Raw genomic sequence first — 21,294 nt, 5'->3', positions numbered from 1 at the left:
ACGAGGAAGTCAGGTGACAGACCAAACTCCTTCGAGCGGCTTTCGAACAGGGCTGTGTTCCTCTTTTCTGAGGAAGGAAAATCAAGGATGGGCTTCTGCTGCTATCCCAGTCCCACCCCCTTTATCGAATTTTTTTCTGAGGACTCCTGGAGCAAAAATGCCTCAGAATATATAGGCCTGGTGTAAACTCATCTGAGCGCTTGGTTGCTGTGATCAGCACTTGTGGGGTACAGTGCTTCTGGCAGAACATGTTCTCAATGCAAGGGGACAAAGCCACTGCTTTGGAAATAAGGTCTAAGGTGTGGACATAGTCATCCTGGGCAATTCGGATCTTTTTTTTTGGACAGGGTGTTAGGCACTCCGAATTGGATAGCACTATGTAGCCAAGGCTGGCTTGGAACTACTGGTTATCCTGCTTCCACTTTCTCTAGTGTTGGTATTACTGGCAAGAGCTGGCAGTATTCTCTCTCTCTCTCTCTCTCTTTTATAATAATTTATTTTATGTGCATTGGTGTGAGGGTTTCAGATCCCTTAGCATTGGAGTTACAAACAGTTGTGAGCTACCATGTGGGTGCTGGGAACTGAACCCAGGTCCTTTGGAAGAGCAGACAGTGCTCTTAACCACTAAGCCATCTCTCCAGCCCCCAGTTTTCACTTACTACATGCACAGGTTTTATTTTAAATCTTACGTTTAAAACTCTGTTATTGCAGTGGACTCATCCAACAAGATAGGCAAAGGTCACTTTCAACTTACAGTTTAACTGGGGAGACAGATTTTAGACCCACGATTACATAATTAAGTGGTTGGATTGCAGTTTGATTTGCAGCAGGAGTAGAAAGCACGTCTTGCTATTCCTCAGCGTTGCATGTAACCAGGCCGAAAAGTAAGTAAGTAAGTAAAAGTAAGTAAGTAAAACAGCCAAACAGAAACAGAACTAATTCTCTCTGCTCAGTAGTAGGGTGTAGACAAATTTTCTACCACAAGAGGAGGTTTGAGGTTTTCCTTTTGGCGCTTCTTTCTGCCTACTTGGTTCTTCATGTGTTTAACTTGGTTTGGGGTCAACAGGAAAACCCTGTTTTGTTTGCTTATTAAAAAAAAAAAAAATTGTCCCTTAGGCAAAAATAAATGTGTTCCCCCATCTTTTTGTTAAACTGCATTATAAGAGTATTGCTGAGGTTCCTGTCTGTCCTGGTTAGTCCTATCCTGTCCTGTCCCCTCATTCCCACCCCTACCTGTCTTTATGTTTTTATAGCCCGGAGGGTTAATCTTATTCCCAGCAGAATTTCTTCAGTAACTTGAGAAGGCTGTTGCAAGGAACAGGCTGGTGGAAAGGTGTGGAGACTTGGAGAAGGTGAGCCCAGATTCCTTGGTCTGTTATCAGACATCTTCAGAGTTGGGAGTCTGTAGGAACTGTGATGGAGGAGGCTTTAGAAACAGTTTGCTGAGTCACTCCTTTCTGCTGGGCCCATAGCCCTTTTGTGGGCTGAAATCACAAAGAGATTATCCCGGTGGCTTGGAGGGAGAACCTGATCCATATAAGAGAATTAGGGCTGGTGGCTGGGTACCCACTCTTACCATCTGTCTGAGACACACAGAGGCCCTCACTCCAGGCCTCTTTCAGTTCAGAGGTTAGAGTACAGTGGACCTGAAACAAGATCTCAAGATTGTCTTTGAGATCCCCATGAAATGTGAGACTGAGAATATGCCAGCCAGGGGCCACCAGTTTCTTTACAGGCATGGAAGTACTAATTATTAAGCTATTCATTTCAGTCTGGGGTGCCTATGGGAGGCTTAGTGAAAGAACTGAATTATCCCCACCTCTTCATAAAAGCTCTAGACAAAAGGCCTTAGCTCCCCTAAGTAAGAGTAACCCAGCAGGTCTCTTGTCGAGGCCCCTGTGGCAAGGAGGCTCTAGGGCAGTGGTTCTCAACCTGTGGGTCACGACTCCTTTGTGGGTGGCAGATCAGATATCCTATATGTCCGATATTTACATTACGGTTCATGGCAGTCACAAAATTACAGTTATGAAGTAATAACGAAATAATTTTATGGCCGGGTGTCACCACAACATAAGGAACTGTATTAAAGGGTCACAGTGTTAGGAAGGCTGAGAACCGATCTCTATAGCATTTTCTTATCAAAATGCATCACAGCTTCACCAAATGAAAAACTCTTAAAATACTCTTAGCACTGTATCAAGATGGACATTTTCATTCCTGAGCTGTAATTTGAATACTGAATTACTCTAAAAGGAGAGAAAGCTATTTTCAAAAGAGAAGTTGAAAACACCTATAGAATATTAAATAATGCTTCCTGAAATGTCAGCTCTCTTCAAGATTATGACACAGGAAGCCTAGTTCCCCTTGTAGAGTCCTGTTTTTCAGGTTTTCATAGGCTCTTTCTGTGTTGTCAAACCTAGGGGTTGGCACACGTTACAACAGGAAGTATATTATCTCAACTGTAAACGTATAACGCGGTTTTCTGCTACTGCCTTGGTGGATTTTAGTATATTAAAACTCATTTTAGATGCCAGGCTTAGTGGTGCACACCTTTAATGCCAGCACTTTAGAGGCAGGGGCAGTCGGATCTCTGTGAGTTTGAGGCCAGCCTGGTCTACAAAGAGAGTTCCGGGACACCGACGAACGGCCGTGACACAGAGAAACCCTGTCTCAAAAAAACAAACAATAACAATGGCAGCATTTTAAAGAGTGGGTCTGGTGGCACCTGATTTACTTAGTGAGTTCTAGGACAGCTGGGGCTGCAAAGGAAGACCTGCTAATGGAAGCATCAAAGTGGCTCACCAGGTAAATGATGATTGTCAGGCTTGCTGCCAAGGCTGATGATCCCAGCTTGATTCCCCGGATCCGCACGGCAGAAGGAGAGGACTGACTCCTGCAAGTGTCCTCCGACTTACACACATGTGAACACACCCACATACACTCAAATAAATAAGTAAATAAGTAATTGTAATTTATTTTTTAAAGTTTGATCCTGTAAATTTATGTAAACAAACCAAGTAAAGAATCTGGAGTGAAAGGATTTACCTTGTCCCATAAATGTTTCGAGGTCTGAGGAAACACTGAACACTGATGATTCTGTGAAACATGCCCCTTTTGTAACTGCTGGTCTCCCAGATAGATTTTTACATAAACTTCTTGGTTAGCAGGCATGACCAGAGGTCAGAACAGTTCAATTTCTCCCCGGGGAAGATTAGATCTTCTGTAGAATTCTAAAAAGGGAAATTATATATGATCATTTAGTTAAAGCCTGGAAAAAATTAGTAATGTCTCCTGTGGGTTTTTCCTACCCATTCTTATCATCTGTGTGACCCACCAACAATCATGTTGTCTTCAAAGCCTGTGGTAAGAATATTTGCTTATAAGCCACAGGTATAAATAGCCTACCCATATATACAATCAACAAGACTCCTTCCATTTTTATTTCCCCACCAGTTACTACCAAATACCCAGCTATTACTGCAGTGAGAGCCAGTATGGCTAGAGTAAAAAAATACCCTTGATGCTTTGAAGTCTGGGGATGCAGTTCAATGGTAGAGCATGTGACTGGCAATAAATAAAGTGCTGGGGTCCAGATGGTAGTGTGCTCGCCTAGTATACATGTAGCCTTGAATTCCATCCCTAGTGCATAAAACCCAGGCAAGGCTGGTTTTGCCTATAATTCCAGCGCTTGGGAGAGGAGGCAGGGGAATCAGAAGCTTAAGATCATCTTCATCAAGGTCAGCTTGGGATACCTGAGACCCTGACTCAACAAAACGGCAATACCTTGGATTTTGAACGGAGAGTGGAAAGACTGAGGGTTGATATTGCCAGTGCCCCGGGGTTGCTGGGACTTTGAGAACTCCCGATTTAAATGTCAGAGTGTGTGCTGTAGGGAGATGACTGGAACCTGTATCTGCCTGTGTTTGACCAGACAAGCAAAGTCTCTAACTGGAAAACGGTTAATCATTTTCATCTCTTTGCCTTCTTTTGCTCCTAAATGGCTTCTTTCACTCTGCTACAATTTTTATTTTATTTCATTGTGCTTATTCTTGATAATATGTCATGGAGATAATATCTAGCATAATTAAAGTGATTGTCAGTTCAAGTCCTTTTCTTACAGCCTGAGGACAGTGGTTCAATGGGTGGAGCTTCTGAGGGAAATTAGGGAGTAGTTTTACTTCAGACTTTAGGGCCCTCTGGCAAGGTTGTAGGCTGCCTGATAGGGGTGGCATGGGAGTAAAAAGGCTATAGACCACTGTTAAGCATTTATTAATTCATTCTGGCTCAAGAACCAGGGCAGACTCAGCCTATTCTTTCAGTTCAGCAGTTGAGTTCACTAAGGTAGCATTCATAGCTTGACCCAGGAACTTTGACCTTTTGATGATAAACAATATTTTCTGCAATTCAAAACCCTTCTAGTCATGCCCACTTAAGGATCTGAGTTTGTCATTGTTCTTAGTCCTGACTGGACCAGAAGGCTTCATAACATCGGTAATTGTCCATGTGTTTGTTTCAGTGCCAATTGGGAATAATGGTTTCTCTGCCCTTACGGTTTAGTCTTTAGAAACTATTTATCTAAAGAACTGCCAAGTGCTTTTCTTTTCCAGGGGCTGAGAGACTGTTGCCAGAAGAGGTTGGCAGTGAAGGGATTTTCACAAGCTCAGGATTGTGAGCTTTACTGTCTCACATGCGTCTCTCTCCAATGCCTAGCACAGCTTGGGAGAGCGGAGGCTCCAGGCCCATTTGTTAGATACTTCACGGTATCTCTGAGAAATAGGTAGAGCCAAACAGTTTTCAGTTTTTTGTTTTTTTTTTTTTTTTTTTTTTGGAACAGGACCAAAACTTTTTTTCTTTATGTTTTTGAGCCTAACTGGGGCTCAGAAAATGATGTACCAGTGAGGTCTTTAAATGAAGCTTCTGCCTGTCCCCCTGTCACTCCTTCACCATGGATAAAAAACAGACTTCTTCCCCAAAAAACCAGAAACCTCTTCCTCAAAGCCAGCCATGGTACATAGTAAAGTAATTCTCACATCTTTCAAAGTTGGCTATAAAAAACTCTCTGACCCTCTGTGATGGACTATAAATCATAAGACCCCCTAAATGAGAACCCCAAGCTTAGGAGGGAGTTCTTTCCAAAGAGGCCAGCAAGAACCTAACAGACAGGCGCTGCTGGGTTTCCTCTTCAGCCCCTCAATATTGTCTGAAGCCCATTTTATCAAACTACATTTTTACATAGCTTGTATCAGACATAAACACAGAAAAGTGGATAGCTCACCGTAGGTCTTTTAGTCTGGCTGAAGTCTCTTTTGTCACAGAGTGTGACCAAATACATTTGGTGTGTTTGTCTCTGTTAACTCACCTGTCTTTTGTTATAGGGGGTCAGACCTGACCCTTATGATGAGTGCAAAAGGAATCATTCCCTTTCTGGCCCAAATGCACATGAAGCAAAACCAAAAAGAGGTTGTGTGGCTCTTTGGGGCTCCTTCTGGTTAGCCACCATGAGGGGTTTAAAACCACAGCTTCTGAAATGGAGGCAGGTGGGAGGCAGAAGGGAGCAGACAGAGAGAGTGCCACCTATCTAGGGAGATGGTAAAGCCACCAGAATGGCCTGTGCCTTCCAAACAGTCTTACCTCAGCTTTCGCCAAACATGAACTGAAAACATTTGGGAGAGAGATTCCCAGTGCCGCATGTCTATAAGGCCAGCGCTTGGGAGTCTAGTGCAGGAAGAGTCCCAGGAGCCTGGGTTATAGAGTGAGGCCCTGCTTAGAAAGGAAGAAAGAAAGGAACAAGAAAAGAGGGGCTGGAGAGATGGCTCAGCAGCTGGAAGCCATCTGCTTTTCTTCCAGATTCCCAAGTTCAGTTTTCAGTGCGTGGCTCACAATTGCCCATGGCTAACTCCAGGCGGTTTTAAGGTCTTCTAGCCTCCTCAAACACACACATACTAAACTAAAATGCAAATAATAATAATAATAATAATAATAATAATAATAATAATAAAACAAAAAAGAGACTATTTGGAGGAGAGGATTTTATTTGTACTAAAAGTGCTTAGACTTTTTCCAGTTGTCTAACAATACTATTATAACAATTTATGTACTATTTACATGTATTAAGTATTATATGCAATCTGTGACTTAAAGTATTTGAGAGAATATGCATAGGATATATGTAATGCCTTACTATTCTCTATGAGGTTGTGGACATCTGCTGATTTTGATGTCTTAGAAGGGTGGGTCCTGAGTAGAATAGACCCACCTGGGATACTGAAGGAAGATTGGCAGGGAATGATATGCTTAAGAGCAAGGACTCAGGGTACAGCGTAGTGACCAATAATCCCAGCATTTGGGAAGTAGAAAAAGAAGGATTACAAGGCCAGGCTAGACCTGCCTTGTAATGATCCTGCCTAAAAGGGAGAAACACAGACACATAAACTGGAGCCAGACTTTAAAGATTCAAGTTTGGATTTTATCACTCAATGGTGTTTGGGGGCAAATTATTTAACTTTTCTGTAAAATGAAGGTAATAAGAGCATCTCCCTTGCTGAAGTACTCCAGGGAGATGCAGAGTTCTTACAGAGTGTCTCGGACTTAGAAACGGCTCAGTGATTGTCAGCAGGGACAACTTTCAGGGTGAAACTTGGAAGCATCACAGATTAGCAGGGAAGAAAACAGAACAGGGGACTTGAAAGAGAACGGTTAGTGTTTGGCTTATGCCCAACCAGGTGGGCAATGGGAAGCTGTGACCTGCCACTGGCCTGATCCATTCAGGGTTTGTATCCTGAGACTCTTCTACAAGTGGGGAAAAAGAGTTTTCGTTCTTGAATGCCATTCTCTGCTCCTCAGAAGCGGTGGTGGTGGTACAGTGCCTTGGGGAAGGAAAATGAAATTCTTTTTGTCTCCCCACCCCAACCCCACGAAACAGGGTTTCTCTGTGTAGCCCTGTCTGTTCTGGAACTTGTTCTCTAGACCAGGCTGGGCTTGAATTTAGATAACAATGCACCTCTGCCTCCTGAGTGCTGGGGTTAAAGGCGTGGGCCACTACCACGCATGGAAAATGGAATTATTAGTGTACACAACAATAACAAAACTTGCAAAAAAAAATCCTTAGTATTTTCTATTGTAAATCAAGCGCAAAGGAACATAAAGAGGTGGGGAATGCTGCAATATGCTTATGTTCAAAGTCATAATTACAACGAACAACTTTGTGTTTAATAGCACCTGCCCTAAAGCCCAGGGATATTTGTGTTCATCAGGGTACTTTGTAACCATCAAGAGGAGTATGGTAGGTAGTTATGTTAGGGGTGGGCACCTGTTCAGACTTTTGGATAAATGAAAAGTTGCAGAAGAATGCGGCTGGCATAATTATCTTTAATGAATGTGTGTGGGGTTGGGATATAGCTCAGCTGGTAGAATGCTTGCTTAGCATTCAGCAGCCTAGACTGTCTATTAGTACTATGAACATATGTATGTTAAAACAATTCATTGCGGGCTGGAGAGATGGCTCAGAGGTTAAGAACACTGGCTGTTCTTCCTAAAGGGTCCTGAGTTCAATTCCCAGCAACCACATGGTGGCTCATAACCATCTACGGTGAGATCTGGCGTGCAGGTACACATGCAGGCAGAATTCTGTATAAATGATAAATAAACAACTCTAAAAAAAAAAAAACACAATTCATTGCTTATCTGAAATGCGAGTTTACTTGGGCATTCTGTGTTTCTGCCAAGCCTGTCATACACCCTTGTGTTTTACTTAACCTTCTTTAAAGGATATTTTTCTTTCCTAAGTATTTTTGAAGTTTAAAAAATTTTGGCAGCCGCTGGAAAGTGGCTCAGTGGTTAAGAGCACTAGCTACTCCTCCTATAGAGGACCTGGGTTCAATTCCCAGCATCCACATGGCAGCTCGCAGCTGTCTGTAACTCCAGTTCCAGAGCATCCATGGCACCATGCAGGCAAAATGCCCGTACACATTAAAGGAGATAAATTACAGTGTGTGTGTGTGTGTGTGTGTGTGTCCGTGTCTGTGGGTATGTCCCAGCACTGAGACTAGAGTTGTCAGGTCCTCTGGAGCTGCAGGTGCAGGAGGCTGAGAGCCATCTGATACGGTGCTAAGCACTGAATTTGGGTCCTCTGTAGGAGCAGTACAGATTCTTAACAACTGAGCCATCTCTCTAGCCCCTGCTTGTATGGTTTAAAAAAAAATAAAAAGTCATAGTTTTCTTTCAAGACTGTGTAAGAGGTGTTTGAGAGATTCAGCAGTTAGAGCACTTGCTATTCTTCCAGAGGACTCCAGTTCAGTTCCCAACACCTACATGGCCGCTCACAACTATATGAAACTCTAGTCCCAGGAAATATAATGCTGTCTTTAGGCCTCCTTGGGCACCAGGCATATATATATATATATATATGGTGAATAGACATACATGCAGGCAAAATAGCCACATAGATAAAAATAATTAAAACAAAAAAATATTTTAAAAACTGGGCCTAATGGTATATACCCTTAGTCCCTAATGGCAGAGGCATGCGAATCTCTTAGTGCCAGGCCGGTCTACTGAGTGAGTTCCAGGACAGAGATTCTGTCTTGAAAATTAAAAACAAACAAACAAAACCAACAAAGAATGCAAAAAAATGAATTAAATTATTTTATTATTCTTGTGTTTGCTATTGATTTATCTTTTACTAAACCAGCTGTATGCCCAAGTCACCATACAGAGACTAGGATTTATTTAATTAACCCAGAGCACAATGCTGGGCAATAGTTACTCCATCCTAAACCTCCAAGCCCGCATAGTTTCCTACCATTCAGATTTCACCCATTATACTTGCGACATGACTTGAAGTTCTCTCCTGCCGACCTCTGCCCCCTCTCTTGCTTCCTTCCTCTCCCCTCTAGACTAGGAAGTCCCACCCAATTCTCTCCATTGCTCAGCATTGGGGCTGTTTTATTGACAACACAGAGGACAAATGGTGGCATGTTTACACAAACTTGAGACAAGTGATGCTTAGAATAAGCATCATAATGCAATGTACGGATAGAGACCAGATAGTGGGGCAGAGAAATCAGCATTTGAATGAACAAGGGTACATTCCACAAGAATATTATACCAACATTCTTGTTCATATATGTTTGTATGGTGTGTGCATAGGCACAGAGGTCACCATACCCATGTGTAGGTCAGAGGACAGATAGGTTGAGTCAATTCGCTCCTTTAATCTGTAGGCTCTGGGGACCAACTTGGGTGGCCAGGCTTGCACCTCTGTACAGCAAGCACCTTTACCCACTAAACCATCCCACTATCCCTAGAAGGAAGAAGTCCTGTGTAACAATACCATCTTGAAGTAGGTATGAAGGTAGGTATGAAGGTAGTGGTGAATTTCTGTGATACCCTTAATACCAGCAGTAGGAGGTTGAAGTAGGAAGATCTCAAATTTGAGGCCCAGGTGGCCTACATAGCCAAAATGACCGAGTCTTTTTGCCTTTGATTGAGCTTGAGCTTGGACCCGGCTATGGACAACTGACACATCCTTGTAGTTTCCCTCAGAAGAATGCAGGAGGCAGCGGTGTGAGCCTCTTAACGTTGGATGCTTTGTTTTTTTTTTTTTTTTTTTAAGAAATGCTATTATGTCCTGTCTGTCTGTGCAGGCTACCTGCAGAAGCAGCCCTATTTTGGAGCCGTGGTTGGGAGGGTAGCCAACCGAATTGCCAAAGGAAGATTCACGGTGGATGGGAAAGAGTACCACCTGCCCATTAACAAGGAGCCCAACAGTCTCCATGGAGGATTCAGGGGGTTTGATAAGGTGAGTTGGGCGTGTGGCAGGGGCCCCTCTTGGCACATTTTCAAGTCCCCCAAAGCCTGTATTTGCCAGACGTAATCCCAGGCCAGGGAGCACTGGTATGGTGGAGGATCCAGGAAAGAGGTTACCTCCACACTCAGACAAACTTGGGCTTGGGAAGACAGAGTGTGGCTTTCACAGTGCTAATTAGCATCAGGGTTGCAGAAACACGGATTAATGATCACTCCTAAGACTTACTGCACAGGCATTTGCATCCATTTTCTCTGGTCCTCATTAAAACCAGGTGTGATCACTAAATGAGAACGCCGAGGTCCCAAAACACTACACATGTCCTAGTAGGCTAGCCAGGCTTGGCGGCCTGGCCCCAAGCCCTCATTCCTACATCATAAGTACTGGTGTCCTCCGAGACCGCCATGGGGCTACCCAACTCAACATACCTCCTCGCGCCTGTCCTCTGTCTTCGGTTCCCTTCCCCAGGCATAGTGTGCACCACACCTAGCTCTACCCTTCCACTGAGGTGCTCTCTTCCCCACAGCTATCTCAGGTTGTCTCCAGGCCCTCTTTCTAGACAGATACTCCCATTACCTAAGCAAGTCTCTGGGAGAAAGGACAGGGAAGCAAGTGGATGGAGCAGAACCTCTGTGGTGTGCAGATCCCAGCCTCCTGCTTCCGCGCCCTGCTGTGGGCCAGTTCACAGACTGACCTGTGAGGGAGAAAACCCCTTTGGGGTTTTCCTTTGGGCTGTGCAGCTTAGGTTACTTCCTAGACTCTAGCCAGAGAAGATGAGAACATGGGTGGCAGCTAAAAGCCACCTCTGCCATTTCTTCTCTCCCTCTGGCCACTACCTCTCCTGTTGAAGGAAGTTGGGTGCTCTCAGTTTCCCCCACTTCTGTCTCCAGCTTCCTGTCTATGGCCTAGAACCAGACTGCCCAATTGGTTTCCTTTCCTCAGTGAGGTGCTTCTCACACCAGGAAAAGCAGAAGGTAGAGGAGAGTATCGGCTCCGCCCATGTTAGGGCTGAGCATCTGTGGAACATTCCAGGCTTGTGAACAAACCTCAACCCAGAGGAAGCTGGACCAGCCTTGGTTGGGACAGGGATCTTCAGAGGAGCCTCAAAACAGCTGCTTGTTCTAGCTTGTTCCCCCTTCTGTTCCACTGTGTTTTTTTCTGTGATATTTATGAACACATACTCCCTTTATGAACACAGTCGAATAGTCTCCATCCATTTTCTTTCTTTCTTCCTTTCTTCCTTTCTTTTTTTCTTTCTCTTTCTTTCTCAGGGTCTCAAGCTGGCCTTGAATTGGCTAAGTGGCCGAGAATATTTCTGAATTTCTGATTGTCTTTTCTCTAGCTTCCCGTTGCCGGAATTGCTAGTTTAAGATTTATTTTATTATTTATGTGTGTGTTTGTGTGAGTGTATGTGTGTGAGAGAGAGTACACGTGTGTACACGTGCCTAACGGAGGCTAGAGAAGGTGCTCTAGTTGTGCTCCTGGAACTGCAGTTACAGGCAGTCGTGAGCTTCGAGGTGTGGGTACTAGAAACCAAACTTGGGTCCTGTACAGGAGCAGCCGGCACTCTTAGCTGCTGAGCCATCTCTCCAGTCCGGGAACCCCCAGTTTTGTGTGGTGCTGGTGACGGAACCCAGGGCTTCCTGCATGCTGGGTAGTCACTCTGCCAGCTGAGGCACAACCAAGTTCACAGACCAGGCGATTTGTTAAGACAAAGGTGTAAATTAGCTCACAGTTTTGGAGGCTGGACTTTCAAGAGCATGACACCAGCCCTTGGTTCTGCTTCAGATGGCAGCCGCTCTCCCTTCACGTCAACCTAAGGTGGAGAAGGCGTCTTAGAATAACTGTGCCAGCTCAGGGCTTTCTTCCTGTTATCACAAAACCACCGAAGCCACCGTGGGGGGAGGAGCTGTGCTTGCTATCATGACCTCATCCAACCCTAACCACCCTTTGGGTGCTTTGCCTCAAATGCCCCTACCATGAATCTGAGAATCCAGTTTCCAACAGACAAAACTTTTGAATGGCATATTCCAGTCTTAGCAATGTCCCTTAGTGGTATGGCCCCTCTCTGTGCGCCAGGGAGCCTAACGGCCTTGGGTTCCTGGGGCTCCAACAGTGGCCCCTTACACAACTGTCAGAGGAGCACAGACTGAACTGTGCAACACGGATGTGAAAGGGAGGATGCTGTAGGGAGGAGTATGAACAGGCACATAGCAATGGGGGGGGGTGGATTTGAGCTGCCCTTGAAGAGCAGGTAACATCCATCCATCTGTGGATATTGGAGGGAAGGACTGTGGCAGGAAAGACTTGGCTTTTATGGAGCCGTGGGCATTGGGGACAGAAAGTTTTACTACAGTAACAGGAGGAGCCTTGCTGAATTTGACACTTTATTCTTTATTTGATCTCATCGGTAGATAAATAATTTAGCTTGGAGATAATGTGCTTTTTCTATTTATGTCAACACTTTTTAAAAAAAGGTAAAAATTGAGTCCTGACAGGACTGGAAATAGAACCAGAAAGATGTGAAATCTCTGGAAATTTGGAAACTGTGGGCCAGGAGAGTCTTCCTGTGGATAGGCATTATGTCCTTTCTCTGAAGGTCAAAAATCTAGGTGGCAAGGCAGTAACCTTTTATTTCAAACATTTAATTCTTAAAAATTTCCATTTTGGGAATTTTTTTAAAGTTTTTTTTTTCATTAGGTTACACTTGTAACAGGCTTCCTTAATTTATTTAAAATTTTATTTATTAGGCAGAGGCAGGTGGATCTCTGTGAGTTCAAGGCCAGCCTGGTCTACAAAGTGAGTCTGGGACAGAAACCCTGTCTTAAAAAATACAAACAAAATTTATTTATGTATTTATGTATTTATTTATTTATTAGTTTTGTGTTTATCTGTATGTATGTATGTATGTATGTATCTTGGCGTGTATACGAATGTGTGTGCTCTCAAGTGCACATGGTCACACCCTTGTGTGCGTGTGTGTGTGTATCTGTGTGTATGTACCAACTGCGCATGTGGAGGTCATAGGACAACTTGTAGAAATCCGTTCCCCCTTCCACTGTGGGTTGTAGGAGTGGAGCTCTGGTTTTGCTATTGCTCACAGAACCATCTTGCCATGCAAATGCTTTTGCCCACAAAACCGGCTTGCTACCCCTAGGTTCTTTTATGTTTTGTTCATAGCTTTAATTATTTTATGTGGATGGGTGTTATTTGCATGCCTGTGCCCTGCATGCCTGGAAGAGGGTGTGAGACCCCCTGAGACTGGAATTGTGGGTGGTCGTGAGCCAGTATGTGGGTGCTGAGAATTGAACTTGGGTCCTTTGCAAGAGCAACAAGTGCTCTTAACCACGGAGCCAATTCTCCATGCCCTAGACTTCCTATTTTCTAATGCCTCGAAAGTTTACCGTTTCTGAGGGTTAATTAGGGCATCGTCCCTCTAATGTCAGGGAATTTGTTCTCAGTGCAGTGTCTTTCACTGTGGGGGCCGCAAAGGCCTCCATCCCTGCTGGGCTTCCCTTCCTGTCGAATGCACACTGTGTAAGAGAAGACCCTGCTGCCAGCTGAATAGACAAGACCTGGCCTCATGGGCTGTTCCTCCGGTCCAACAGGTTATTAATCTTTAACTCTATTTGGAGTGACATGGTTTAGCCCCAACTGTTCTGTTAAGAAAAATGGAGATTTGGTCAGTTGAAGTCATGCATATCAGAGAGAGGGGAAAGGCAAGAAAGAGATCACAAATTCGAGGCCAGTCTACACCTAAACCTATAGCCTACCCCTAATTTCTTTAAAAAAGGGAATATTTAGTCTGCTGAGATGGCCCAGTGGTTTAGAGCACTGGTATTGTCACATGCCTGTAGTCCAAACACTTAGGAGGCAGAGGCAGCTGGATCTCGCGTGTGTGTGAGGCCAGCCTGGTCTACACAAAGGTCCAAGACAGCCAGGGGCTACTTAGAGAAACCCTGGAGAGAGAGAGAGAGAGAGAGAGAGAGAGAGAGAGAGAGAGAGAGAACTTGCTGCTCTTCAAGGGGATCTAAGTTCAGATCCCAGCACTATGTCAGGTGGCTCATAACTGCCTTTAACTCCAGCTCCAGGAAAGCTGACTCCCTCTCTGGTCTCCACAGAGCCCCTACAGATACACATACATTTTTTTTTTAATTGAAATAAACTATTTTTACTTTTGGTTTTTGGTTTTTGGAGACAGGGTTTCTCAGTGTAGCCTTGGCCATCCTGGACCCACTTTGTCGACCAGCCTGGCCGGGAACTCGCAACAATCCACCTACCTCTGCCTCTCTGAGAGCTGGGATTACAGGTGTGTGCTGCCGTGCCTGTTTGCCGAAAGCAGAATGTGAACTAGCGTAGGCAGGTGGACTTGATCTTGAATCCTAGCTCTGCACTCATCACACGTTTGCTCTTAGGCAGGGTTCCACACTTACCTCCCTTTAAACCATGAAGTACTCTAAGGTTCCCTTCTGTCCTGCAGTGTGTGTGTGTGGGGGGGGGTAGAAGCAGGCAACCTGACATTGAACTCAGGACTGAGATGACAGAAGTAGTTGGAGCTATGAGAAGTGATCAGTGTCCAACTGCGGACCTACACCTGGATGAACCAAACACTTTACTCCAGGTGACTCAGGTAGAATAGATAAGCAGCCAAGGAGCACCTTGACAAACACAAGTTCTTTAGTTACAATCAGCCCTTCACCAGTTATCCAGAACTCCACAGGAATGAGACTGTGGCCAAGTCATTTTGATATTTGTAGGACAAGGGAGCAGGCACAGGCTCTGGTTCAGGTAACCTGAGGCGAAGTTTATCCATTTGAGGAATTTTTTTTCTTTTTCTTTTTTTTTGGGGGGGGGGAGCGAGGGGAGTTTTTAGACAAGGTCTCTCTGTATATACCTGGCTGTCCTGGAACTCACTCTGTAGACAAGTCTGGCCTCAAACTCAGAGATCTGCCTGCCTCTGCCTCCCGAGTGCTGGGACTAAAGTCATGTGCCACCACCACCCAGCTTCTTCTTCTTCTTTTTTTTATCCCCCAAAATGACACGTATAACTGGCTTCCTTTTTTCCTGAGCTTTGGTTCTCTGGTCCTTTAAGAATGGTGCCCCTGTGAGTCTGCTCTAAGACAGTGACACAGTCCATGTGAAGTTGCTGGTCAGGTGTGGCGAATAACGGGCCCTCGGTAAATGTTGGCTTTCCCTTTACTAGCCACACGAGCCAAGGACTCCTCGGCAAAGCTGAGAGGCTCCACTGAATCCCAGGATTCCCATTTCTGTTTGCAAAAGCTCTTTTGGAGAACGTCTCCATAGTTCTTACCTTTCTTAGAATTATGTTTGCTAAAATAAGAAGACCCTTCAGGATCATTTCTTCAGCACCTCTATTTTAGGGAAAAGTTGGTTCCCAAAGCCACACACTGAGCTAGGGACACCTTGGTCCCTAAATCAGGACTCCTTACTTGTGGCTTGGAACTCTTCCAAATGGAATAAGCATGCTCTTTGCTTTAACCCCTGCCCAGGAGGCATGGCCAACCTCAGAGTATTTAGACACATGTTTACAGAGGGTTGGGAGTGTAGCTTAGTGGGAGGACACTTGCCTAGCATGAGCAAGGACCTGTGTTCCAACACTAGAAGAATAGTCTATGTACACAACCCCAGTAGAGAGGGTTGGTTAAGTTTTTGTTTTGGAAGATAGTATCTCATGCAGTCATGGCTGGTCTTGAACTCCCTAAGAGCTGAGGGTGACCTTGAACTCTTGATCCTCTTGCCTCTGCCTTCCAAACATTGAGGTTATAGTCATGCATTACAATGCCAACATCTATTTGGTCCTAGAAATTGAAGCCAGAGTTTTATGCATGCTGGGTAATCACTCTGCCAGCTGAGCTGCATCCCCGGCCCCAAGCTTATCTTTAAATATTACAAGTAGGTTTTGATGTCTTTAATTTGTCAGACTGGAAGTCTAAGTTAAAATACACATCAAAGCCCAGTGGTGGTGGTGCCATGCCTTTAATCTTCCCTCACTTCAGAGGGAGAGGCAGGCAGATCTCTGAGTTCAAGGCCAGCCTGATCTACAGAATGAGTTCCAGACAGACAGCCAGGATTATACAGAGAAACTCTATCTCAAAAAACAGAAAAAAAGGAGGGGTGGGGAAGGGACAGGAAAGGACTGGAGAGATGGCTCAGAGGTTAAGAGCACTGGCTGCTCTACCGGAGGTCATGAGTTCAATTCCCAGCAACCACATAGTGGCTCACACCCATCTGTTATGGGATCTGATTCCCTCTTCTGAAATGCAGGAAAACAGAAAACTCATGTACATAAAGTAAATAAATAAATCTTAAAAAAAAAAAAAAAGCCAAAGGAGAAAAATAAAGGAAAACATAGATACATAAAGTTAGGAGGAGAAGAAAATATAGGAAATGCAAGTAGATGAAGAGGAAACTTTTTTCTCAAAAGCCATCTCTCTCTGTATAAAAGAGTTTTAGAAGAGTTAAGCTCCAGGCTATTATTCGGCAGTCTTTATTTCTGAATCACCAGCTCCCTTTCTAGATTCTGTGCTCTTTAAATATTGAAATGTGGCATTTCAATGGGGATAGAGTGGTGAAGCAGCTTTAAACACTTCTTTTAGGTCCTCTGGACCCCTCAGGTGTTGTCCAACGGCGTCCAGTTCTCTCGAGTCAGTCCAGATGGGGAGGAAGGCTACCCTGGAGAGTTGAAAGTCTGGGTGACGTATACCCTGGATGGTGGAGAGCTTGTAATCAACTACAGAGCACAGGCCAGCCAGACCACGCCGGTTAATCTCACCAACCATTCTTATTTCAACCTAGCGGGCCAGGTAAGTGAATTTTGTTTTTTTTTTTTTAATTTTTATTCTTATTTTTGTTTTTTTGGGTTTGTTTTTCTTTTTCAAGACAGGGTTTCTCTGTATAGCCTTGGCTGTCCTGGAATCACTCTGTAGACCAGGCTAACCTCAAACTCACAGAGATCTGCCTGCCTCTGCTTCCTGAGTGCTGGGATCATAGGCGGGTACCACAAACACCGGGCCAGGTAAAGTGAACTCACATCTCTCCTGCTGCAGCCGGAGTGCTGGAAGGATGACCAAGGGGTGTGGCTGGAGAGACAAGCCCATCATGGAGATGAACTCATGCTCTCAGTGATCAAAAGGGCCTAGCAGAGTATCTGGCTTTAAATAGATGCTCAGTAAAAAGAAAGTCATTGAAGAAGAACAGGTGGATATGTCATCCTGCCGAGGGAAGCAGCCATTTCCCATGTGATGCAGACAAGTGACTGGTTGTTTCAAGAATTCCCTTTCATCTAGTTGTATGTATGCACATTTGCTCCCTGTGTCCTTCTGCTGCCCCCAGAATTACTCCCATCTAAGGTGGCTTTCATCCTTAAATGTTGGAAGTGATCATGTTTGCCTCAGCCCCTCTAAATATGCTGCGGGGGTGGGGAGGGGTGCCTATGCTTCGGCTGTGGTCCTACAGCCTCTCTCAGGGCTTCTGGTGGTCATTCTTGCCCTGCGCTGTGCAGTGGACAGGGCACTGGACTTGAACTTAGAAGACCTGTGTTCTTAGTTTCATAATAGTGCCCGTAAAAGGAACTTTTATTCGCCTGGTTCAGTTGTTGTCTCGGAGGCTAACTGCCTCTGGCTGCTATCCTAGGCCTAGTCCTGGAAACTTCCAGCCTCTGTACAATCTAACCTAGGCCTAGAATGTTTTCAGCTTCTGAGACTTACTACTTAATAAGCTCACCCTTTTTTTTTGTTCCGAACTCATAGCTGGCTGGAACAAACTGAGCTGTTCTGGCTCAAACCCCTCTGCCAGCTACTCAATCTGGCTCTTGTCTCAGCCTCTGAATTGCTCTGCTTGGCCTCAGACTAACTCTAGAAATCTGCGCTAATCTTCTGGCTCCTTCTCATTCTCTGGCTCATTCGGTCTTTACCTGTGTCTAGCTTGTTCAAAGCGCTTTATGAAGTTGTTGGTAAAAAACATTGAAACCAACAGGGGGACCAGTAGCAGGACCCTTAACAACATCTGAGCCACTGATAGCCCCTTCCATTGTTAGCAGTCCCCGGTAAGCTGAGTCATTACCTCCTAATTGTTTTAACCCATTGAAGAGGCTGTTCCATGATTCAATAAAATATGGAGCCAAACTGCAGATTCTATCTCTATGACTTCCTCCTCATCTGAAGAATTCAGTTTATCAAATCACTTGAATCATGTTGACACGATTTCCTACAGGCTGGTGGTCATGACCAACTGGTGATAGCTTCCCTTTTTTACCTTTTTTGGGGGTTTACTGCTGATTTGCTGGTGATAGTTTCCTGAAATAGCAGATACTTGTACATAAATGGCAGATAATTGTAGATTCTGAATCTACAAAGTTCAGGCTAACAAAGATGACTCTTCTTGTACTTGTTTGTTTGTTTTCAGGGAGGGTCTCATTCTGTAACCCAGGCTGGTCTGGAACTCACAGCAATCCTCCTGCCTCGGTTTCTCAACTGTTGTGATTACAGGTGTGAACTGCCATGCCCATCTTCTAAATCAATAAATAGGATTTTCTAGTCTGGGGCCTGAGCTTCAGGTTACCACCTTTAAGTTTCAAGGTTGGGGTCCTCAGTGGTGGTGGGGAATCATGTTTTTCAAAGAATGGAAAAGGTATGAAAGTTGCTGGTGGTTTTTGCTTTTTATCTTTCTGTCCAAGCCTGTGCCTACTGAAAAACTCAGGCACCATGATTTTAATTGAAACTTTACCTAAAGAGCTATGAAAGATATCAGGGAGGGTTTGAGATGGAGAGGAAGCAGTGTGGTTCTGATGTGATGAGATAGATGTGCCATCAATTGATGTGCCATCAATCAAAAACCCAAAAAATCTGGGCTTTTGGCATTCAGATTTGTTTTCTCATAATCAAAGAATAGCTCCAGGAGTCTCACTGATATACTCATTTCCACAAATAAAACAGGACTTATTCCTTTCCTGTCCTCATTTATTTATTTTGGGTTTTTGAGTCAGGGTTTCTCTACTTTGTAGACCAGGCTGGCCTCAGACTCACAGAGATCTGCCTGCCTCTGCCTCCCTGAGTGCTGGGGTCACAGGCGTGCACTACTGCACCTGGTCTGACTTCTTCCTTTTCATATCTCTACTATTCCTTTTCTAAGAAACAAACAGGGCATTGTCTAGAAGCATCCCCAAAGGCTTTGTTTCACATTTCATCAGCCAAAAGTGTAACCCATGTTCTAGCTCTACCTAACCCAACTGCCGGCGAGGAGATTAAAACAGAATGATTGCCTTTGGGGTTTGGTGAATATATGAATATAGGACCTGAATCTAGTTAACGTTAGTCCACAAGTCTGATTTCCTCCAGGAGCAAAGGAGCTGATGGAGAAGAGTCACTGTGACTTTAGGGTAGAAATCTCTTGGCTTTTACCTCTAACCCTGCCAGAGTCATTAGGAGCTGAATTGGGCAGTAGTCATGGCGATGCACAAAAAGGTCTTTAAAGCCCATGCCAATCATGATGGACTCTGCGTGTAAACAGTTAACATCAAGCAACAGTCAAAGGAAACTACCAGGACAAACAAACAAAAACAAAACAAACAAAAAACCCCACTGAATTCAGAGACCTGTCTCAAGGTCTGTCTGGGAACCAGTGTTTCGTGCCAAGTTTTCAACAGCCTGGAAAGGAAGTGAATCTGACAGTAATCTTCCACCAATGTAGAACACTGTATTTTCCAGAACAAAAGACACAGAAAATGTGTTTGTTTCTTTCAGTGAAGAAATGTCTGGGCTGTTCAGAGAATGGGCTCCCAGTACACATTGCCTCTCCTCTTCCTAATGTCTCCAACGCATCCATCTGTTTGGTGTGTGGTTTTCATGTTGGTTGATTTTCTTCCTGCCTTAGTGCTTTAAAAAAAATGTTTTTGAAAGAACAAAAGAAAGAAAAAGAGTCAAGGAAGTTCCTCAGCAGCTTTGCTACTATTGGGAAAGCCATGGCAACGAGCGAGGTGTTTCTCTACCGGAGAGTTGTATGAAGTCAAACAGTTCTCTACCCTACAATAGAAAGGACCAAATCGCTGATCTAGTGACTTAGACACGATCAAGAGCATCATGTTGTGACGTGGATGGGAGGCCTGAAAATGTCCTCTGTGGGATGTGTGAGGTTCCAGAACAGAAGAGATCAGTCTAGAGCCATAGACACCAAAACAGTATTCCACCTATAAGTAGGTATTTATCTGTGAAGGAATGGCAGCAAAGAGGCCTGTTTCTGGGGACGGAGAGTGAAGAGCTGGACACAGGCTGGGCCAGTAGTCTAGAGAGTGACTGTCTCCACCAGGCTTCCCTCGCTGATGTTAGCAGGGTTGTGTGTGCAGAGGGTGGTGGAGGAGGTAGGGAGCCTGGCTCTTGTGTTTGACTCCTGATCTAGTGCAGCTGAGACATCATTTGCAGCCTTCTGTGCTAACTCATTGGCAGGGCCTCCAGCACAGTGTAATGAAACCCATCTCCACTGTGTTTAGATAGACAGTCCCTGAACTTCGGCCCCCCTGAGTCTTTCTGACTATAAAGATTGATGTCCACCTAGCCCCCTCTTGCTTCTCTGGAACCTGGCAGAGCTTCTGCTGAGCTATGCTCAAGGTTTCTCAAAATTGGCACTGAAATTTTGGGTGGGGTGATTCTTGGTGGTAGTAGGGGCTCACGGGGACTTGCGTGCAGGTAGGGTGTTTGGTGGCCTCCTTGGCCTTTTCCAGCTCAGGAAGCATCAGTCCTATGTTTCAAGATATTGCAGATGTCCCTCTGCAAGGCAAAATCATCCCAGCTGAGAAACCTTGGTTTAGCTGATTTTTTGAGTGACCATAAAAGTGAAAGCTCACATTTGACTCCTCTTTCTCATTTTCCATTGTGTGGCTTTGAGATACTGAAAATAAAAAAATAAATCCTTACATGGTTTCATATTATAAAAGGATTTTCCAATTTACAAACACCTATCTCCTTAACTAAACTGTACCTCAGAAGAACCCTGGGAAAAGTGGGGGTATCTCCTAGTTTTCTACCAAAACAAGTACGGCTCCAGAAGACTTTGTATTTAAAATTCCCTGGGGACACCCAGCAAAAGGCGGAACTGGGTCAACCCTGGACCTTCTGATCTCTAACCTGGGCTTCCTAGACTAGCTGGTTCTGTCCCAAAGAACAAGCTCTCAGGAGCAGGGACTGCAAGTCTGGCCCCTGTTGTGTGACAGGGAATGTGTCCTATGGGTAGGAGCTAAGCCAGAGAAGAGTGGCAGATGGCCTTCTCCAACGAACCTGGAAGTGATCCCTGGCTCTGCAAGACTCGTGTCCCCACCCCCACTTCTCTTTATCTTGTATGTGAGACTGTTGTATACTAAGGCCATTTTTTGTTGTTGAATATTATATATATATATATATATATATATATGCACACATGCTTACCATAAACCATGTATGGAGACCTGAGAACAACTTATGGGAGTTGATTCTCTCCTT

At 44.6% G+C, this 21,294-nt stretch overlaps 1 protein-coding gene across 2 annotated transcripts in view; it reads left to right on the top strand.

The window, feature by feature from the left end:
- Positions 1-21,294, top strand: part of Galm (galactose mutarotase) — a 52,193-nt gene that overhangs the window by 688 nt on the left and 30,211 nt on the right. For both annotated transcript variants that reach the window (XM_021634372.2, XM_060364030.1), the window contains exons 2-3: positions 9,645-9,799; positions 16,423-16,629. In XM_021634372.2, the coding sequence (XP_021490047.1) occupies positions 9,645-9,799; positions 16,423-16,629 (362 nt within the window). The remainder of the gene's footprint in view (positions 1-9,644; positions 9,800-16,422; positions 16,630-21,294) is intronic.

This window comes from Meriones unguiculatus, chromosome 1 (assembly GCF_030254825.1).
Source record: "Meriones unguiculatus strain TT.TT164.6M chromosome 1, Bangor_MerUng_6.1, whole genome shotgun sequence".
NCBI classification, from domain to species: Eukaryota; Metazoa; Chordata; class Mammalia; order Rodentia; family Muridae; genus Meriones; species Meriones unguiculatus.
This window is presented reverse-complemented; position numbering and strand designations above follow the sequence as displayed.